The 21,043-nt window shown below is 41.9% G+C and overlaps 2 protein-coding genes across 6 annotated transcripts; one reads left to right on the top strand and one right to left on the bottom strand.

Moving 5' to 3' along the window:
* The first annotated feature begins 2,520 nt into the window (after positions 1-2,520).
* On the top strand, positions 2,521-13,197 carry LOC146367446 (electrogenic aspartate/glutamate antiporter SLC25A12, mitochondrial-like). Its single transcript, XM_084912000.1, has 18 exons — positions 2,521-2,618; positions 3,347-3,400; positions 5,728-5,873; positions 6,280-6,395; positions 6,758-6,897; positions 7,015-7,161; positions 7,648-7,786; positions 7,912-8,005; positions 8,103-8,187; positions 8,352-8,433; positions 8,537-8,695; positions 8,907-8,959; positions 9,955-10,035; positions 10,525-10,665; positions 10,870-11,008; positions 11,189-11,347; positions 11,473-11,563; positions 12,253-13,197. Exons 1-18 carry the CDS (start codon positions 2,607-2,609, stop codon positions 12,443-12,445), a joined length of 2,031 nt encoding a protein of 676 aa, XP_084768126.1. The 5' UTR covers positions 2,521-2,606; the 3' UTR covers positions 12,446-13,197.
* Positions 13,187-20,979, bottom strand: LOC146367445 (dynein, cytoplasmic 1, intermediate chain 2a-like). 5 transcript variants are annotated; one of them, XM_084912006.1, is made up of 18 exons: positions 20,623-20,720; positions 20,407-20,505; positions 18,930-19,038; positions 18,711-18,843; positions 18,148-18,283; positions 17,716-17,778; positions 17,390-17,517; positions 17,211-17,300; positions 16,614-16,776; positions 16,436-16,535; positions 16,084-16,209; positions 15,849-15,995; positions 15,641-15,754; positions 15,379-15,512; positions 15,098-15,242; positions 14,852-14,992; positions 14,601-14,726; positions 13,187-14,511 (listed from the first exon to the last, which is right to left on the bottom strand). In XM_084912006.1, the coding sequence occupies exons 1-18, from the start codon at positions 20,703-20,705 to the stop codon at positions 14,410-14,412; spliced, it is 2,139 nt and encodes a 712-aa protein (XP_084768132.1). In that variant the 5' UTR covers positions 20,706-20,720; the 3' UTR covers positions 13,187-14,409. The 5 variants fall into 5 exon arrangements, with proteins under 5 accessions (XP_084768132.1, XP_084768127.1, XP_084768128.1 ...); XM_084912001.1 differs by lacking the exons at positions 20,407-20,505; positions 20,623-20,720 and adding an exon at positions 20,838-20,979; XM_084912002.1 differs by lacking the exons at positions 20,407-20,505; positions 20,623-20,720 and adding an exon at positions 20,838-20,979 and having other exon boundaries at positions 18,148-18,232.
* Positions 20,980-21,043: the final 64 nt, after the last annotated feature.

The following is a 21,043-nucleotide window of genomic DNA, read 5'->3' as shown; positions in this document are numbered from 1 at the left end:
AACTGAAACCAGAAAACTTAATGTGAAATCTAATTTTTAATAACAAAAATATTATTAAAAAAACAAATGGAAATCCATAAATATGCAGTTGTTTAATCTTAATAGTAAAATCTTTTCACTCCTTTATTGTTAGTAAATTACAGTAGCCTGTGAATCTGGCACCTCCTCTATAATGTCACTAGAGGGCGCTCTGATTGTCTGTAGAGCGGATTGACCAGCGCGATGTTGGAGCTTGCAGAAATTGCTGTTGGAAATCTATACCTGATGGTGCTGCTGTGATTAAATATTTTTGTCCTTCAAAAAAATGTAGGTAAATATGGAAAATAAAGACTGAGTCTATGACCTCATGTCCTGCAGGTAGGACAGTACTTCTTTTTTGGATGGATGGATGGATGTATAAGACATGTATAAGTTAGAAGAAAAGAGTGAAATGACAAAAACGGCTGTGTAAAATAGAAATACACAAACATGTCTGGAAGCATCTCCACACCTCACTGTCACACATGTGGTTTTACTGGTAAAGCTTTTCAGCGGGGTTTACTGGTAAGCGGTTTTACTGGTAAGTAGTGTTTGTAGTAAACCCAGCAGGAAATTCGAGTATCACGTGTAAAGGTGGTCAAATCCGTTCATATGCTCATTTAAGCTGATGTGGTTCAAACACTGAAGTCTGTGATTGTCTATGTAATCCTGCGATTGGAAAACAACTTGTGTGATTCCATTGCTTTTTATTTTGAAGGTAAGGTTAAAAGTCTCAGGACTTACTGTTTAGTTCACTTTGAGACTCGAAAATGCACACAGTGCACTTAGCAAAAAAGAAAAGAAGGTGTACACAGAGTTTCTCCACATTGTAAAGAAACCATATGGAAATGAATGGTATTGGTTCTTTTCCTAGTTGTATTGCTATGGTATTGTATGAGGAAGGCAGGAGTGGCAAAGAAGTATGTGAGGGTGGTGCAGGACATGTATGACAAAAAGACACAGGTGAGGTGTGCGGTAGGGGTGACAGATGGGTTCAAGCTGGGGTTGGTATTAATTCAGGGATCTGTTCTGAACACCTTCTGGTTTGCAATGGTGATGGACAAGCAAACAGATGAGGTCAGGAAAGAGTCTCTGCAGACGTTGATGTTTGCAGACGACACTGATTTGACAGGTGGACAGGTGTGTGCGAATGAGAGGGAGACAGGTATAACAGTGAAGCTGCAAGGAATAGAGGTTGTTAAGAATAAATTTCTGGGGTCAACGATCCAAAGCAACAGACGGCACACTGAAGAAAAGAGTAAAGAAGACAGGGTGGAGCAGGTGGAGTCAGAGGTGGTTTGTGACAAAAGGATACCAGCAAAAGTGAAAGGGAAGGTTTACAAGAGGATAGTGAGATAAAGAATCTCCAATATGGAGCTACCAGACTGGATGAAAAGAGGAAGACCACAGAGAAGATTCAGGGTTTATGTGAAAGAGAAGCATATTAGGAATACAGTAAGATTTAGACAGGTGATCTGCTGTGGTGGCCACTAAAGGGAACAGCCAAAGGAAGAAAAAGACATTTCTGTATTTATTCCTAGTTTTTGTGTTTTTTCCAGTTAAGGTTAGTTACATGTCAGTTGTAGAGTGAGCTTAGTAGTTTACCTCAATCTTTAACTCAATCTTTCCTAGTTCTTTTTTTTTTAATCTCTCCTCTCCCTGTGTAAGCGTGGATTTGCATTTCAGACAGACTATGGCAGTTTTGATGTTTCCTGTGGTTTGCCTACCTGTTTGGCCTGTTATGGATGTGTTAACATCTTCTGCGTTCGAGGCTTCTGCTAAAACAGCCGCCTCTTTATCAGATGAAGATTTAAGTTGATAATAGGTAGATTTTGATAATACAAACCACAGACTCAGTGACTGACTCTGTAATGTAGCTGTGCCATTAAACATAGGGTTAAACGTACAGTACTCTAGTTAACACCTCTACAGTATATAAGACCCTGCAGATGACATTTCTACAATTATCATAGCACAGACAGATAACATGCCATAATAGGACTGCTAGTGGAGATACTGTAGTAGGTAGTATCAGTGAAAACAAACACTGCTCATATCTCTCATAAGGACACCTCACCAAGGTCGGGGAGATAAACTCTTATCTATTTTTAAACAAACAAAAAGTAAAATAAAGTGTGTGTTTTTTTGTTTTTTAAGCATGAAAATAAATAATTGCAACGTCATCTACACAGGACATCGAAATAAAGTCGGGCTGAATTCATAGATATTTTTAGAGCAGAATTCAAACCCACAGGTCTTTGTTGTTGTTTTTATAATGAACATTCTTTATTGATCTGTTCCAACAATGTGTAGCTCGGGGTGTCATCAAAAACTAAAGTGACATTATTACTAGCTGCTGTGGTATTTGTAGTATGAGCAGTGGGATAGTCGCAGTAGTGTAGTACTTTTACTAACTGCAGTAACAAGAGTCTCAGAGCTGGCACAGGTTGATAGCTAAACCAATTTACTGGCCGCACCTTTTTTTTTCAAAGCGCGCGCTGTTTCGTTTCATTTTCCGACACTTGTAGCTACACGTCTGAGCGCGAGCGCTGCGTCTTGCTCGCTCACTGTACTGACGTCAAACCAGCATGGCGGTCAAGGTGACTTGTGGATCGCTCTCCTAGCGTTTTTCAAACCTCTACTTTGCCGTGTTTGCATGTTTTCTGTTCGTTTTCTTGTGTAGGAGCTATCGAAGCCAGCCTTTCTGCTCCCTTCCGGGTTGGCTGTCTCGGGCTCGGTGTATACCGACGCTGTAGCATCCCTGCTAGCTGCCGCACAGCGGAGGCTGGCCTTGACGAGACATCCACGAAGCCCGGAATTAGCGAAGCAATGCTATACAGTTATCGGACTACTATTACTGCAGTGATTAAACAAAATCACTACCGCTAGCTGAACTCCCATCTTTTCACAGCAGTCAACTCTTAGTTTGCTCTCATCTTGTTGCTCGTTTTAAACTATAACAATGAAACTGTTTGTGTCCTTTTCACATCAGTAGAGTGTGCTTGCTAGCTGGCTACCGGATAACGGTAGTTTTCATTTTTGTAGAAGGGCTTGGCTTGTTGGCTGGTGGGCTTTCCTACATGGCTCAACTTAAATGTACGCCACGTCGCAGTTCTTAGCTTTTATGTATTTGCCGCAGTGGGTCGGTTGTCCTTCACGGCAGTGGACGCTTTCAAGGAGACATCACCCCCTAAAGCTTTTTTTTTTTCTTGCTCGCTTTGCTTCTTGCTATGTCCAGCTCTCCGCTTGCAAAACTTGCTTTTGCTTTGTTGGTGTCTTAAAAGAACTTTCGAAAATGTCATCGTTATTTTGGTGTGTGCTGTTTTAGGTGCAATCTACCAAACGCGGGGACCCAAGTGAGCTTAAAGCAATCTTCCAGCAGGTAAGCGCTAACAAAAATAGTATGTCATCTTATGCATAATTGCATATTAACTCGATATATCTGTTAAACAACTGTGTTGGTGCGTGGGGGGTAGTCTGAACTGTTTTGTTTTTTGTTGGGGTTTTTTGGTGAATGAGCTTGTAAAGTTGTGTCATGAGGTTTAAGTTACAGCATAAGCCGGGGTGTATCTGAATGGCACATTCATTAGTTAGCCAAACAGAGCTTTATTTTTCCTCACTGAAGTTAATGCATAAAGTCAGTTGTAGCTTATTCTTGTTTGGTCACTAACAGCAGATGTGAGTAGTTGATACAGCGTTGCAGAAGTGTAATATGTTTTTCCCTCAGCTGTCTGCTCGTATTATCAATATGTGTCACGCTGTCATACTCGGTGGTTGCTTTCCGAGCCTGGTTACCTCAGTTAAGCGATCGGACGATCTGATATCCTCGTGTTGGCGTTGTTCCCACATCATCGTAATAAATGTTGTTCCAGGTTCAACATCGCAAGTGACTAATCACCTTCGTGTGACGTCATACTTCTGCGACTTCGAAATACCCACCTTAAAACAAATTTTCTTCACTTGTGCCCGCCTCTGTCTGTCAATCCAGCGCTCCGCTTCACTTGCGAGAAACCGCCGCCTGTCCGCCGAATTTGAAGTCCTTTTAGGATACTTTTTAAACGGTAAGCATTATACATATGTTCCTCACTTGGCTTGCTGTTTGTTTGCTAGTGATAGGCTACTTGACGACAGCATTAGCTAACCAGTGTTCTCTAGACCAGCCTTCCCCAACTTTTTTGGTGTTTCGTGGCCCGGGGGTTGGGTCAGGCAAAATTGCAGGGACACCGTGTAATTGTTGTCCCTGGGCCATAGTGTTAATGTTGTCCCTGGGACACCGTGTTAATGTTGTAAATTTCTGGATTACTGTTAATCTCCATAGAATCAAGAACTCATGTCCAGTTTCACAGCTATGGACCAGTTAATTATGTTTCCAGGTGATATTTTGATTCATAGATTCAGCACACAACCATTAGTCTAGGCCTTTTAGTTCAAATTCTATTCACTTATGTTTGTAAAATGATCAGGGAAGCTACTGCAATTTTGCCTGACAACATTTTTATGACAGCTATATTCACCTGTACATTTATTATATATCATAATACATTGACACGCAATTCTGTCTGGAGAACACTGGTTCGCAAGTAGCCTATCACTAGCAAACAAACAGCTATCCATTTCAGCCATTTCAAGGAAAATATATGTATAATGCTTACCGTTTATTAAAGAAAAGTATCTTGAGTGGAATTCAAATTGCTGGATCGGCGGACAAAAGGCGGTTTCTTGAAGAACATTTGTTTTTGAAGGCGGGTATTTTTCGAAGTCGCAAAAGTATGACGTCACAAGAAGGTGATTGGTCACTTGTAATGTGGACCCTGGAAAAACATTAATTATGATGATGTGGGAACAACGCCAACATGAGGATATCAGATCGTCCTAAGCGGACCAGGCTGAATTTAGTTGCATGTCCGAGGATACTGGTCCATGTTTGACCGTGTGATGTAATGAGAGACTGTGGTAACAGCAGACTTTGCTAACCTTCAGCTTTCTCCACTGTCTTCTGCGTGGAGAGTGTGTGACCTGCTGCGTGGTTGTCCTGCCGGTCAGCAGTTTTTAGCACACTGACAATACAGAAGGTCAAATAACTTGGAAACTCCTGCCAAAAAACATTAGTCCACGTGTGCCTGCTCGTGCTTGTGGAAATGTGTCTCTGACATGTCATGTTGTAGCTGCATGATTTGTGACCTTGGTTGTTCAGGTGCAGCATAAATAGTCATTACAGTTTGATAAGACGCCAACAAGTGATGCAGGGTGGTTAACTTGATAGCTTTTATTAATGATCTGCAACTGTAACAAAGTTTGTAGTTTCCTGCTGTATAATATTTGCACCTCATGACTTGTGATTTTAATTTGAGGTAAACAGTATACAGTGTGTTACTGTCGTTCTCCACTACTAGTGTCCCTGTGAGCTACTTGGAGGAGACACCAATTCCTTTGGGTTTGTATGAAGGGCGTATATATAATTTAAAAAGGAAAAAAAAACACCAAAGGAAAACATGTGGAGCTATCCACTGTGACAACCCTTTGTGAAAGTAATCACTGTCATGCTCCACTTTTGTCTCCAAGCACTGTGGGCACACAGGTCTTTGGTTAGGGTTAAAAAGCTGTAATGTCAAGTGTCATACTGGTGGATTGGGTGAAAATGGCAATACCTGTATTTGTTTAGCATGTCTTTTAAGGCATCCAAGATGATGGTATGTTCTTTCTCCTCAGTATGCCAGTGTAGAGGGCAAGGATGGAGAGAGGTTCATGACCCCAGGAGACTTTGTCCAGAGGTATCTAGGACTACATACACAGATTCACCACAACCCCAAAACTGTTCAGCTCATTGCTGCTGTGGCTGACACCACAAAGGACGGGTATGTACTGATAAAAACACTGCATACACAAGCTCTCAGTTTATCAGCACTAATTGACAATTTATTGAGACATGTCTGATTGCTATTACAGCTACTTTAGATAAGATAAAATACACAGTGAAAAAAAACCCTTTGAAAAGTGTATCCCTTTATTCAGAAATGAAAGATGGTGTTTCTGTCAGTCATCGGCTTGCCTTCTAATTCATACAGAAACATAGTGACCGTGATTGGGTTTTTTTGTTTGTTTTTTATAGGGGTGATAAAACTGAGAAAATGTATTGTTCCTTGAACTAGTATTGCGTGAGCTCGCCTTTGCTTCATTCCACAGTCTTTAATCTCTTAATGATGCCTTTAAAGGTTTAACCTTCTTTTTTCCTCTCTCTCTAAAACCCACACACCTTTGCAGGCTGATTTCATTCCAGGAGTTTCTTGCATTTGAATCTGTGTTGTGTGCACCGGACGCTCTCTTCATAGTAGCTTTTCAGCTGTTTGACAAGTCTGGAACTGGAGACATTTCCTTTGGTATGTGTGCATTTATGCCTTATTTTACTTAATATGTGTAAAGACTGAGCTTCATGCAGTTTCAGAATGTTTCAGCATGGCGTTTATTGCGCTGCACTGAATTTATTCCTGTTTGTCAGCAAAGAAATTTTCATGCTTTGCTGCAGTGGAGAAGTAATTTCCCAACATGACATTGTTAATCAGATTATTCCTTAGGCTTAAGCATTACACATGGATGAGTTTATGTAATTGTTCCCATGCTGTCTCCCTTCTTTCCAATGCCACACACGCAAAACTCTGTTGTAGAAATGAAATGCTTTAACCTCAAAGTTTAAGAAAGTCCTGCTAAGATTTTTTTTTCCTAATGTGTATCTGTGCTGCAGAAAATGTGCAGGACATCTTCAGCCAGACCACAGTGCACCACCATATTCCTTTCAACTGGAACTGTGAGTTCATCCGTCTGCACTTTGGACACGACCGCAAGAAACACCTCAACTACCTCGAGTTCACCCAATTCCTGCAGGTATATTGGGTGCCTTTTATGCTTGCATTTCTATGTTTCACTTTTCCTTTCTCGACATATTGTGTGACTGACTTTATTTACATTATTTACACACTGTCTTGCAATGTCTTTTTTTAGGAGCTGCAGTTGGAGCATGCACGCCAGGCATTTGCCCAAAAGGACAAAGGCAAGAATGGTGTCATCTCTGCCCTGGACTTCAGTGACATTATGGCCACTATCAGACACCACATGCTCACCCCTTTTGTGGAGGAGAACCTTGTCTCGGTGAGTGTTTCAGCTCTTCAGAGAGAGCTGACTGGTATTGTAACCTAAGTTTGAAATGGGATTAACGTGATCTAAATCAAAAGCTTAATCTTTGCTGAAGTTTTGATCACTCACAAGTAGAAGTGTAACCTGCAGTGAGGTACTGAAATTTACAACCTCAGCAGAGGTGAATCCTGTTTAGCTTCTCATCTGGGGTTATTAGCATTAAAGGATAATATGGTTATTTTGAACATGACCCTGATGTTTTTAAATGATCTTTTAAGCGTCACACTCAGGCTGAGTGTTCTCTTAGTGATCGGTGCTTTCAGACCTTCCCACTTTGAAGCATAACCTTTTTGGCCTAAAAGCGTCAGAAGTTCCAAATTTTTACAATATGTCAGTTATTTTAAAGTTGATCCTGTGACCTCATGAAGAGATTATTTTTAAAAGAAAAAACTTGCTGATGAAGCCGTACCCGATGTGCATTGCCTTTTTTCTTTCTGCCAGGCTGCCGGAGGAAGTACCTCTCACATGGTCAGCTTCTCTTACTTCAATGCCTTCAATTCTCTCCTGAACAACATGGAGCTTATTCGCAAGATTTACAGCACACTGGCTGGCACGCGGAAGGACACGCTCGTGACCAAAGGTGCACATATCGTTACATTACTGTGACGTTGTGGCTTTCTGTTTCAAATAACATGTTTCATGGTTGACAGTCATAAATGCTGATGTTTAACTGAAGTGTTTCTTCCTGACCTCTCTGATCTTCAGAGGAGTTTGTTCATGCAGCCAACAAGTTTGGTCAGATCACTCCTATGGAAATTGACATCCTTTATCAGTTATCAGGCCTGCACTCTCCCTCTGGGTAAAGACACACTCATGCCCAAATTCTTACATTCAGTATGCATTTGACTGATATTTGCATACAATGCTGATAATGGGGAAATGACCATGTTTTTCAGGCGTCTGAACCTTGCTGACATTGACAGGATAGCTCCACTAGAGGAGGGGTGCCTGCCCTATCACCTGGCTGAAAGCCAGAAACAGGTAGGATGCTTGTAACGGGCTGGCGACACATCCTGTTATTAATAACTGACCTAAAACCAGAACAAGATTTTACTGTGTGTAAATATTTTCAAACTTCAGTGCAATGTTTAATTTAATACAGTATGAAAAACAATTTAGATGATATTATTTGTGTTTTTCATCAGGCCCACGGAGATACTTCAAGGTCTGTGTGGCTCCAAATTGCAGAGTCCGCCTACAGGTTCACCCTGGGCTCCATTGCTGGAGGTGATCTCAACAGTGCTCTCAAACAGACACATACAGAAACCTGTTATTTCATTTAGTGGATTCTAATCAGTCTGACTTTGTGTGTGTTTTTTGTTTTTAATAGCCACGGGGGCAACAGCTGTGTACCCCATTGATTTGGTAAAGACTCGTATGCAGAATCAGAGGTCCACCGGATCCTTTGTTGGCGAGTTGATGTACAAGAACAGCTTTGACTGTGCTAAGAAGGTGCTGCGCTACGAGGGCTTCTTTGGCTTCTATAGAGGTAGGCCCACCTCCTGCCTGTTTTATCCTCCTGTCTCTACACAGAACGTCATACGTTTCTCAACTTCTGTTATTTTCTTATCTGCAACACCCAATTTATCTTGCTAAAAAATCAGTGTAAATACTTTTATGTATTTTTTCACATTTCTGTTTGCCCAGTATTGCTAATGAAAGGAGAGTCTTGTAACCCAATCTCTCATAATGCCCCACAGGTCTGGTTCCTCAGCTCATAGGTGTGGCACCAGAGAAGGCTATCAAACTTACAGTGAGTACTCATAAAAGGCTTTTTATGACCAAACGGGTCCGGGGTCTCCTTCAGGGTAACTACCAAGTAGGGTGCTCCACCCTGCGAGAATGAAACGCCTTCAAGAGCTATTTGTATTTGCATTTCCAAACCCTTTGTGATTGGTGTCTACTTTGGTTGCTGTGGGGTTTTGTTTTGTTTTGTTTTTTTAATCCAATTTTGGTTTCATCATGTTCTCTCCACATTGCTTCACTGTAGTTTGGAAACTTCTAGGTAGTTAAGAGGAAATCTTACTGAATGTTTTTCCATTTCCTGTGTCACACACAAGGTTAAAAAGCCTGGACTTCACTTTTGGTACATTTCTGTGTTTAATGTTTAGAGCCGTCTTTCTATTTTTAGCTGTTTGTGCAGCCAGTGTCAAAGTCCTTCTGTGCTAATATTTACATGTCCTTTTTTTTTTTCCTTTTTATATTTTTTGAAAACGTCCGTTATTTTTGAGGCACTATGTCAAGATCAATCACAGTTACATCACTCAGTATTTCCTAATATGCTGGAGACTACCTGAACTAAAGCAAGAGCTTAAAGGGTTCACAGCAGGGTTGTAGGAACTCAGATTATTGTTAGCAGTTGTAGTACAGAGAAACCAGATAATGGGGGACTTCCTCTGTAAGTGTTGAGATAAGGTTCTTGTAGTATAACAATACATTGGCTTAAGTAAACATCACTAAATACAAAAACGCTGCAAAAGCACACAAAACACAATGGAAATGGAAAAGTGTTTTCCGTAACTCTTCTGTCACGTTACCGTCTCCCCAAAAACATTTCTGTTGTGTCTTTTTCTGTTTGTTGGTGTTTCCTTAAGTTGCTGTGGGTTTGACCTCTCAGGGCCACCATATAAAGATGCCTGTACAGCATTTCAACAGTAGGGGCAGTAGGGCATTATGTTGAGGCAGCTCCACAAAAGTAAGATTAAGCTGATTGAGTTTGTCTTTTTTTGTGTGTTTTTTGTCCCACAGGTGAATGACTTTGTAAGAGATAAGTTTACAGAAAAAGATGACACAATTCCTCTCTTCGCTGAGATTATGGCGGGTGGCTGTGTAAGTACTGAGTGCCAGACTTTCTCTCTTTTTTTTCCTCTTTTTAATGAATGAATGTGTGAATGAATCAAAGAGTACTCAGTAAGAAAATGTGGATAGTCACTTAAGAGTGTGTGCAGTAACATGCATGGAGTCCTCTCGTTTGCTGCATTAAGTTGCCTGCCCAGTCCGACTTGCGTTACTAACAGTGGATGCACTGCTAATTTGCTCCCAGAGTGAACCGAATGTCCAATGCAACATGTTCTTTTTCTGTTTTTGTTTTTGATAGCGTTGTTCATCTTTACACACATTGGCCCAGCACTCCTTACCGTCCGAGGAAATGGCAAAGTAATTGATCAATCAGGATGTAATTGTTACTTTTGATACTTTTTCATGAGAAAAAAAAACTTGGTTCCCATCCCTGAGCTGCATACATGTGAGATGCAGGAGCAGATTTAAAATTGCAAGCGTGGAAAAGTCATCCGTTGCCTTCTTTCCTTGTGTATTTAGGCTGGAGCCTCTCAGGTGATCTTTACCAACCCTCTGGAGATTGTGAAGATCCGCCTGCAGGTTGCAGGTGAGATCACCACTGGACCTCGAGTCAGTGCACTGAGTGTGGTCCGTGACCTGGGCTTCTTCGGTCTCTATAAGGTAACATTCTTTGAAACGTATGAAACCCTCTCCAGGTTGTAAGACCAGTCTGTAATCATGAGAGTAGCAGTACAAACGGTATTCTTTCCTCCTTGGTGGAGAAATAAATTCTTTCACTTAAAGCTTCTCGTATCTATGGACACCTGCCATCTTTACATCTGGTTTTCACTGTTGCATTTTTCTGTCTTTAATGTGTCTTTTTAGGGTGCTAAAGCTTGTTTTTTAAGGGACATCCCCTTCTCAGCCATCTATTTCCCTGTGTACGCCCACACAAAGACTCAACTAGCTGATGAACAAGGCAGGCTGGGACCTTTGCAGCTTCTCAGTGCTGGAGCAATCGCAGGTGATTATAATTCACAACATGAAGTCAGTCAGTGCTCCGTATTAGCATGCCATCTGATCTGTGCTATAATTTATAAAGGAAACCATGAGAGAAATATGTGCATACTGTTTTTCACTTCCACTTAAAGCACAAAGACCACATTTTCCATTAGCTTCATGACTCCCTGTAACTGTTTTCCAGGTATTCCTGCTGCCTCCCTTGTGACACCTGCTGATGTCATTAAGACACGTCTACAAGTTGCGGCAAGGGCAGGGCAGACCACCTACTCTGGAGTCATCGATTGCTTCAAGAAGATTTTGAGAGAGGAAGGTTTCAGAGCTTTGTGGAAGGGAGCTGGAGGTGTGTGGCTGTGTATCACTGGACAAGTAGATGCGCTGTGTCTCTGATTGGTTTTTTTGTTTGTTTTTTCAGTTAAACTAACCTAAACTGTTTGGGGTTTTTTGTTTTGTTTTTCTTTTCTCCAGCTCGTATGTGCCGATCTTCTCCTCAATTTGGTGTGACTCTGGTGACTTATGAACTCTTGCAACGGTGGTTCTACGTTGACTTTGGCGGACAGTAAGTTCTTTTTTTCTTTTAAATATGAGTATCCAGCTAAGTCTTCTTCTGTTTTGTATCCATATAAGTATTTAAAAATATGTTTGGAAAGTTGTCAGCGCTCCTGTGATGAGAGAGAACGGTGTGCTGTAGCACAGTAACATTGCTATATTACAAAGCATTGTAACACATGTCAGTATAAAAGAGACTTACAGTGGTGCCACAAAGTATTTGGATACATTAGGTATAAATTATCAGAGGACATGGCATTTATTTGAAATGAGGATATCACAAGCACAGTTGTGAAAGGGGGGTTCCAATATTTGAAAACATTTTGAGTCATGTTTCATGTCAATCTTGTAATTTGCTGCTCTTTAAAGGCCTTAAATCAACCACTTTCCTTTGTGGTCTAAGTTTTCTTTACTGCACTCTTTTACCCTATTTTATCTCTTTAGTGATGTTTTTGCCATGTTTTGCTCCCTTATGCAGTTACATTTTTTACAAATTCCCTCAGAAAAAACAAAGTGGCACTTAGTCAACCGCTTTGGGGTTGATTAAGGGAGGCCGTCTCATTTAAAAACAGACCTTTTGAAGTCCATTAAAGTAGTTATTATGGATGGTTCAACCATAAAAAATACATTTTGATGCCTACAAAGTTACTAAACAACTTTGGTTGTGAAATGACTCGTCATGTCCTCTCCTCTCTGCAGTCGTCCAGCTGGATCCAAACCCAAACCCAAGTCTCGAATCTCAGAGCTTCCTCCCATCAATGTGGACCACATTGGAGGTTACCACCTGGCTGCAGCTACCTTTGCTGGGGTGGAGAATAAATTTGGACTCCACCTTCCCAAATTCAAGTCGTCCGGTGTGGCTTCCATACATCACCCAGCTCAAGCACCGTAGAGGTCTCGATATCCATATCATTTCATCATCCCTCTCCACCATTACCAGGAGCCAGACACTCAGATAGACACACAAATGAAGCACACACTCCACAAAAAGAGGTCACTGTCTTAGGAACAAACACCACTGGCCCATTACTCTCTTCGGGGTAAAAGGTGTGCTTCAGTGGCCACTAGCCAGCCATAGAGGTGGAGAGCTGCCTGCAGCTGTACAACAGAGCAGACAGCGATGGGGACCAGAATCTCTGTGTTCAATCTTCAGTGGCTGTATGCTCCTGGCAGCTCCATCTTTTCTCTTCTTCTCAAAACGGAGCCTTGGGCACTCCTCTGTCTCTCATGATATGATTTTCATTTTGTTTTCTGTCTGATACTCAGTATGAGCAGGACTTCTCTTCTTGGACAGAGGGTATAGGAAATATTAGATTGATCTGCACGGTATGTGGGGCTTCACTGTCAACCTGTCCTCATTCAGGAGGTTTGATACTGTACATATTGTATAACTGTACTGACCAGATGTTACGAGAGAGCTCCATAACATAACATCACGGTTCAGTAACTGTAATGTTATGGCACTGTGGGGCTTTGGGACCTCGCCTCTGAGAATCACTCTTACTGATGTACAGAACTTTTCAAGTGTTTTCTTGATTAAAAAGAAGAATCATGAGCAGAGAATTAGTTCTTAATAAATTAAGTGTATCTCATTTGAGTCATTGTATTTTAATGAAATAAATAATCCATATGGTTTTAATTTTACCAGTACGTCTCAAATTTTATTCCAATGGGAAAGTGCAACCATCCATTGTATCAGGAACAGAAATGGAGAAGAATACAGTACAAGTAGTGTAAGCAGAGCACTTGTCTTATTTTACATCAGGTGTGGTTGCTTCAGTGTGCTTTAAGCTTTGTTTTTTGTTTTAAATGTTAACTTTGTGAGGCAGGATGTTGAATCCATCAATCATGGAAGGAATGAAAAACAGGATGGACAAAAAGCGAAATAAAGGACTCCCATTTTGTGGTTAAGTTAGTTTCCAACTTTTGCTTCATGCCTTCATCTAAAACTTCATTTAGTTTATCTGGCTCCTCTTAAAGAGGATGTGTCGGGGAACTGTTTCCAATAACATTAACCTTTGGTACAGGAAAAACGCATCCCCTTTTCACTGTACTAGTGTCAATAAATTCAAGCAAAGTAGAGTAGCATATTTTTGCTTATTAAGAAGCTTGTAGTGCTAATTTCAAGATTGTACAATTCAAACTTTTAGTACAAAGCAGCGTCTTTAAAATAATACACACAATATTTAAATAAGTACAACCACTGTGATAAATATTAAATATTGTAGTGGTTAAAATGTAAGAATGACACGCTTCTGCACAGGCCAGGTATCTATGTGTGAGTGCATTAGCTGTTTTAGTGCTTCTCAGAATAAAAGGGTGTTTTCAGTCTTTTCAAAATTTGCCAGCTGTGCACAAGCGTGTCTGGGAAAACATGTAAAAACACTCAAATGGTAATAAAAAGGTGCAAGTACAAAGGTTTGCATATTTAAAAAAAGAGCCGAGTCTGTTGAGGCCTCAGGAGAAGAGCAGTTTCTGGAGCCCTGAGGATGTTATCAAAGCTAGAAGTTCAGAGTGGACAGCCACATCTACGCTGAAAATCACTTTCCTCTATTCCTCTAAGCTTTCAACAACTTACTCTGGTTTTTGTGCTACTACTACACCTGACATTCATTGCTCCTACAAATGTACTCTAAAACTCTGAAAGAGACATTCAAAAACACATCTAAAGCTGCCACTTCTATCCATTCTAGCTCTGCACATCTCCTCAGGCCAAATGTAGAATGTGGAGAAGCTGGCAACCAGAGAGAGGCGAGCGCAGCTCCTCTGGCAGTACTGTGTAATGTACTATAGGTGTAGCGGACTGGAGAGAATTGTATGAGTGGCTGTGTGTGAGGGTGGGTGGGGTTTGCAACATCATGCATTGGCCAGTTCCTCAGCTTCATCTCTGTTTTCATTGATCTCAGCCAGCGTCCTGACGAAGCGGGTCCACTCATCCGCTTTGGGAACACAGATTTGCTGCAGGAAGACAGATGCATGTAAACGGAGGGGTTTGAGGGGGGGATTTGTGGCATTACATGAAAACACAAAAGGAGCTGACATCTCACCTCGCCAACATCATAGACCTGAACCTGTCCCTCTGAGTCCCCAGTGGCAATCTCCTTTCCAGTGTGAGACCATCTGACACGGTTCAGTGCCGGAGCCCCATCCACATACACACTAGCAGTTGGAACCTAAAATACACACAAGAGCTTACCGAGAAGCAGATGCATACATGCTCGGGTGTGCTCAGGTACGCTTTGGATTCTCTGTCAAATCCGAAGTCAATTCTGTAACTCAGGTAAAAAACTGGGCATACTTCGGTATCATTGTTGAGGTTCCACAAGTCCAGACGTCCAGCTAGGTCCACACAAGCAAACAGGGCAGGGTGTGTTGGAGACCACATCGCATCGTAGACGTAGTCACAGCTGTCCTCAAAAGAGTATAGTGGACGGGTACTCTACAAGGGAAAGCGTGGGTGGAAGTGGCAGAGAGAAACAATAGATTTATGTCTGGAAACTGTTCTAATCTTGACTCATGCTAAAAGTGACTGATTCAGTCTCACCTTAGTGCTCCAGAGTTTGACGGTCCAGTCAAACGAGGACGAGATGAAGAGGTGAGAGAAATCGACAGGTCCTCCAGCACTGTGGCAGCTCAGTCCAGTAACCGGACCATGGTGGCCTTCAAACACTTCAGTGATGCCTGCCTTACTGTAACACACACAGGACAGCTCTGCTACCTGACCTTTTAACCCCAACATTGAGCGCTTTAACACTCTCACTTAAATGGGTACAGAGACTTTATATTTTATTATAGTAGAAATACAGGCATTTTACAGGGTCTTACCTGCCATGGCGACAGGCGGTATAGACAGAGCCGTCTTCGCTCCCTACCACAAAATTGTTAACGTCACCCAGAGGAAACGCCATGGAGGTGACAGCCACCGCTTTGCTCTGTTTAAACACCAGCTCCAGACTGTCCTGCAGGGAAAATGCACAAAGTCTCAGACAAAACAGCTCATATTTACGTCTGTGTTCATTGTGGCAGCAAAAAAGGTCACTGACGTTATGTCTGCATGTCTGTACATGCGTCCATACATCTCGTGTACCTGTGGCTGGGAGAGCATGTCCAGGCTCCAGGAGCACATCTTGCCATCAGTGGAAATGCTGATCAGGTTGTTGGCATTTTGGGTTCCCACCACATTCACGCAGTAGACTGGGTGCTGCACACAGTGGTGCACAGTTCATAGATTAAAAAGATGCAGGAAAAGAAAAGTGTGTGTAGACAATGAAAGATTGTGTGGTCCAGTGCATTACTGTGTGTGCAGCTGCAGACAGGGGAGTCCTCTGCACAGGGGTGCGCTTGTTGCTCCTGTTGTCCCATAATACTATCTGTCCCGAGTATGTCCCACCCACCACAAGGTTGGGGTGAAACTTTGCAAAGCCGGCTGACATCACTTCAGACTGGGGAGAGACAACAGTAATGTCTTAAGTATTTCTTATTCCAAGTGGAAAGAAGAGAAGCTTTCTGTACTTGAAATGCGTCTTTTACCTGGCAGTGGAAGATGTATTCAGGGGTGGGCTTCTTATACTTCATGTTCCAGACCAGTGCCACACCATCAGGCTCATGTGGAGCGTCCTCATTGTTGTTATATGAGGCCACCAGCAGCTCCGGATACTAAGAGAAATATAGCAGTCATTAGTAAGAGCAGACAAGGAGCAATGGTGCCTAGTAAGATTCATTCAGTAGCACTAATCTAATTAGTAGTCAGTCGCCATACACATAATTACAGTTCCTGAATTTTAGTTAGCTGTTACTTCTTAGATGTGAACCTCTGCGTGTGTGCCTGAATAACCCTGAATTCCCACTGAGGGTGCTGTTATGGACACATGAGCCTTCCTACCTGAGGAGACCAGTCGAGACAGGTGACCACTCTGTTTTTAGTCCAACGCTCATCTGCAAACTGTCTGTTCAGAACCAGCTTTGCCCCAGCCTGCAAGTCACTGAAAAGGGACACGAGGAAATGAAATCACTTCATTTCTATTTACAGCATTGACACTTTTTTCTGTCATGTGCCTCACCCCTCCTTGTCCTCTAGATCTCTGCCGCTGTAGTCGAAGCAGACATCCACATGCTCAGCCAGAGCTCTCTCCACAATTCTGCTGCCGCGCTCAAAAAATGATAAGAAATCATCCGAGTGAAGCAACTGCAGCTTCTCTTCCTCGGTCAGCTCCTTGGGGGCGTCTATGCGGAAATAAAGGAAGAGGAGTAAATGCTGATCATTAATGCAGATGTCTTATTTGCCATTTTAAATTTGTTAGGAAATACTGGAAAGAGTAGAAAAAGGCACTAAAACCATAAAAGTTTAACTCTTTCCCCCCATAAGGACGATATCTGATGACGTTCCCTGTACACATGATGATATCTCAACAAAGATTTGGCTTGATGATCATTTCCAGGTTTTTCCAGGGATAGCTGCATAGGCAGAGACCACCCTCAATAACTTCTAATGCAAACTCAGTCGTTTTGTTCTATAAGCAGAACTGATATATGACAGAAACTGCTCAGTTCAGAAAAGAGCTTCAAGGGTTATGTCCAGTAGGCTTTGTATTTTTTCCATTAGCAGCGTTAACAGCCAGCTCACACAAAGCTTACATTCTACAAATGTCTTTCCTTACCTTCCTGCTGCTGTTCACCCTGCTCATCTTTGTCTTCCTGGTTGTCCTCTGCTGGTGGAGGAGCAGTTATCTCCTCATCCTCTTCCTCATCTGCAAAACACAGATTCACATTCTTTTTTTTCTCCCGCCACTCAGTTTTGATTTAGCTGGGGTGAAAGTTTGGGAAAGTGTTTCTTTACCTGCTTTTTGATCGGTGTGTGTCATTGCCTCCGTGGGTGTCTGCGTTTCTTTGGAGTAGGACACCATTTCCTTTGGCAGAAAGTCCACCTGGGTCACTTTGGACATGCCTAGCCTCACGGCTCCGCGTCTACACGTACATTGCGGAAATAAGCAGATGCACGCACGGGTTTGCAGTATGAAACAAAAGTGAATGCCAATTTTTTTCATGTACAGACATAAATAGTGATATATGCATGGACATATTTGGACAAATCTAAGATGAAACCACAACAAAAAGCACAATAAAAGTTGGAAGACAAGCTAAAGGAGAGAGGAGGTGCAGTACCCCATCAGCTCAGAGTCGGAGTGGAGTTGCAGAGTAGAGGGGTCAGGATCCCAATGCAATGTCCTTATACAGCCAAACCACCAGATATCGTTAGTAAGTGACAGAGAGAGAAAGGAGCAGGAAAACCGGAGAATGAAACAAAACACAGAAGACAGACAAAAGGTGAGCCATATAAGAGATGTTAAAGATGGGAGATATGGCAAAAGGAAAGCAAGAAAGACAGAGAAAAGTGCGTGTTAATTAAGAAACATCAGCGTGCTGGTGAAAAGGCAAAGAGCAGACAGGTCAGAATTCATCAAAGTAGAATAAACTTGTTAATACACACACCCACACACACACTTAGCATGCACTTAATGCACACTTAACTGACTAAATCACATAAGAAAGAATGAGAATAAGCAACCAATCCCCATCTCTCTCGCTCTCTCTGACCTTGGTCCTGCGTTTCCATCGCCAGAATCTTGACTTCCTGCATCGCTGCCGACAGATTTGTTGGAGGGAGACATTGGGGCAGGGACTAGGTAGTGAAACAGACATGTATCTTCTGTTACTACCCTCAGGGGCTGAGCTGTGAAAGTGTGTGTGCGCGCGTGTGTGTTTGTCAGAGTGTGAGTGACAGGTGGGCGAGTGAGGGAGACAGCAAGTGAGTAAGTGAGTGAACGAGGGAAGGGAGGGAGGTACAGAAGAAGTGTGTGAATGAGTGGGTGAATGCATGCAGTAAAGAGGACAAAACACAAAAGGACAGACAAAAGGGGAGAGAAGAGAGAATGAAAATAAATGGCAGGCAGGTTTTAGGTGTCATGCGCAAAACATGTAAAAACATCCACATATTGTGTTATGGAGAAAGCCATGAGTGTGAGACCGAGCCAGAACCAGAGAGCTTAGAGAGAACTTTGGAAACGCTGCAAATCCATCAAGCACATGAGCACAAAGTTATGACAGATAAGTGGAGGTGAATGTTAAAAAACAGGAGCATGGTGGCAGCACGCGTTTACCGTGGGGTACGTCGGGGGTGATGCCAACGCTCTGCAGCAGAGCCTCAGCCTCCCTCCTCTTCCTCTCCAGGTCTGAATCTTCATGGCCGGCTGAAGATCCACCCATTGCCTCACCTCCACGTTTAGAGTCTCCCTACAAAGCGCGGCACACAAACAACTTCAGTCTCTCAGTCTGACTGCTGCACTGCCTTAATTTATGTAATAGTTGCTATTACACACATCCTTCTTTTTCTTCTCTTCCTCTTTTCTTTTCTTCTCCTCTCGAATCTGGGCGATCCGTTGTTTCTTCCTTTCCAGCTCAGCCTTGAGTTCACTCTTGTCGGACATGCTGCAGGATGGAGCAGGTCGTTACCACATAACAAATTACTGGTCCACAAATATGAGTCCAGTCGTTTTACCTACTTGTGAACAGCAGACCTTCACTAGTTTAAAGGGGGTTTGAATGGGGTTACTACTAAGCTCTGACCTTAGTATGAAGACAAAAGCCAGGAAAAAAAATATTCGAGTAATGTGATACTAAGCTTGTGGAAAATATATGAACAACTACTTTAATAGCCAATTACTCTACCTGTCATTTTTCAAGCAAAGAAATCCTAAAACTGTCCCAAATTTCCAGACTCTCAAATGTGAAGATTTACTGCTATTTTTCTAGTATGTTGATACACAAAACTTTCTGACACATTTTGTTTTAAAATTGAATTAAAGTGTTTGTAAATGACATTTAATCCATTTTCCCTGAAATTGTTAAACATTCACTCAAAGAACTTGTTCATGAAGTTTTATTGGTAGTCCATATTATGAGCAAGTATTAGCTATTTGCTGGTATCAGTATTTATACCAGCTCATAAATTAAAATTTTAAAAAGTAAAGATGAGACAGTAGAAACACCCTTCAACCGTGTTATGAGTCTTGATGTAGCACAGTTTGTCCACTAGTGGGCACTCTGTAGCTCCTCCGTTGGCCACAAAACAACCAGCAGTCTCAACAACCAGCTGATCTGAGCACAGCATAAATGCTGAGCATAAAGGAGTACATTAACAAACAAAACAACAACAACAACAAAAAAACTATACATAAAAAAATTTAGGGAAATCTGTCTATGTTCCCTGTTTATGGAAGGAAAAAAGATTGGGCGATTGTATCATAATTTTGGAATTCTAAATCACCAAATATCTATACTGGCCTTAAGAAATCATGTTGTTAACAATTTTTCATGTTTTTTTTCTTAACATTTTTTACATGAACCCTATCATACTATTACATGCCAATTACAGGTATTGTGCACGCTAGTTATATTGTTAACAAATATAATGAAAGCACTCCTATCTTCCATTGTTTACACAAATAAAATTAAGTTAATTTAAGCTTCCCCTCTGACTTAGAAACTTAACCACGGAGTGCATCAGTTTGGCTGTTTGAACTGAGATTTAAAGTAGCCGTGGGCCTATCACACTGCTAGCATGTGAACACCCGCCAGTTGCTGATAACAATATTCTCTTTATCTCTTTTCTCCATAATGTTACAGTCGAGCGCGAACGGCCGAGGTTTCATAAATAGAGAAACAAAACAAAATGCACAGATTATGCATTATCATCCCTTCAGTCAAAACTCATCCAACAAATAATGGGTTGTTTTTATTAAGTTTTCATTTATAAGCCTGTGAAAAGTCACAGCTAGCAGCGTTTTAAATAATAACCTGCACACAAAACCTCCACACTGTGTCCTAATCCAAAGACACTGATTTCTTTGGTGACCACAGCCGAGATGCTCATCACTACTCCACCCAATGTCATAACTGCAGAATAAAACACAAAATTAGCTGCTGCGCCTCTTTTTTTAAATCTTTTTTCTTAATCTTCGTCGCGTAACTTGGCTTATTTTTCAGCATGTTAAGAGTTTACATGTAGCCCGCCGTTTGTCAAACGCGTTTCTAATGTAATAAACAGCTGCGATGTCAGCACAGGCGGCTAGCTGTGCTAGCATGCTAATCTCCATGGCAGCCGGCGGGCCCGCTGTTACAATAAACCGACTAACGGAAACGTCCCGCAAACCAGCGGCCGAGCTTTTCTGCTTTAATGTCCCCGCACGCGTGTCTAATTACATAGTTATAAGAGTATAATAACGCACCTGCTGTCAGAAGTCAAATTTACGTAGACAGACAACAACAGAACCCAGTTTGTTGGACGTTAACTGTGAAGGGAGATGATGGAGACGGAGGGGGGACTGATGATGCTGGAAGAGACAGCGCTTGGCTGCACTTAGCTCTTCTTCGGACACAAAGCTGTTAAAAAGCAACAGCATTACCGCCTCCTGCTGGCAGAATCCCCATATAA

The sequence above is a fragment of the Perissodus microlepis genome, chromosome 18, assembly GCF_051167445.1.
Source record: "Perissodus microlepis isolate ML-2025 ecotype Zambia chromosome 18, ASM5116744v1, whole genome shotgun sequence".
Lineage (NCBI taxonomy): Eukaryota > Metazoa > Chordata > Actinopteri > Cichliformes > Cichlidae > Perissodus > Perissodus microlepis.
Note: the sequence above shows the minus strand (reverse complement) of the source record. Positions and strands in the feature narration are given on the sequence as shown.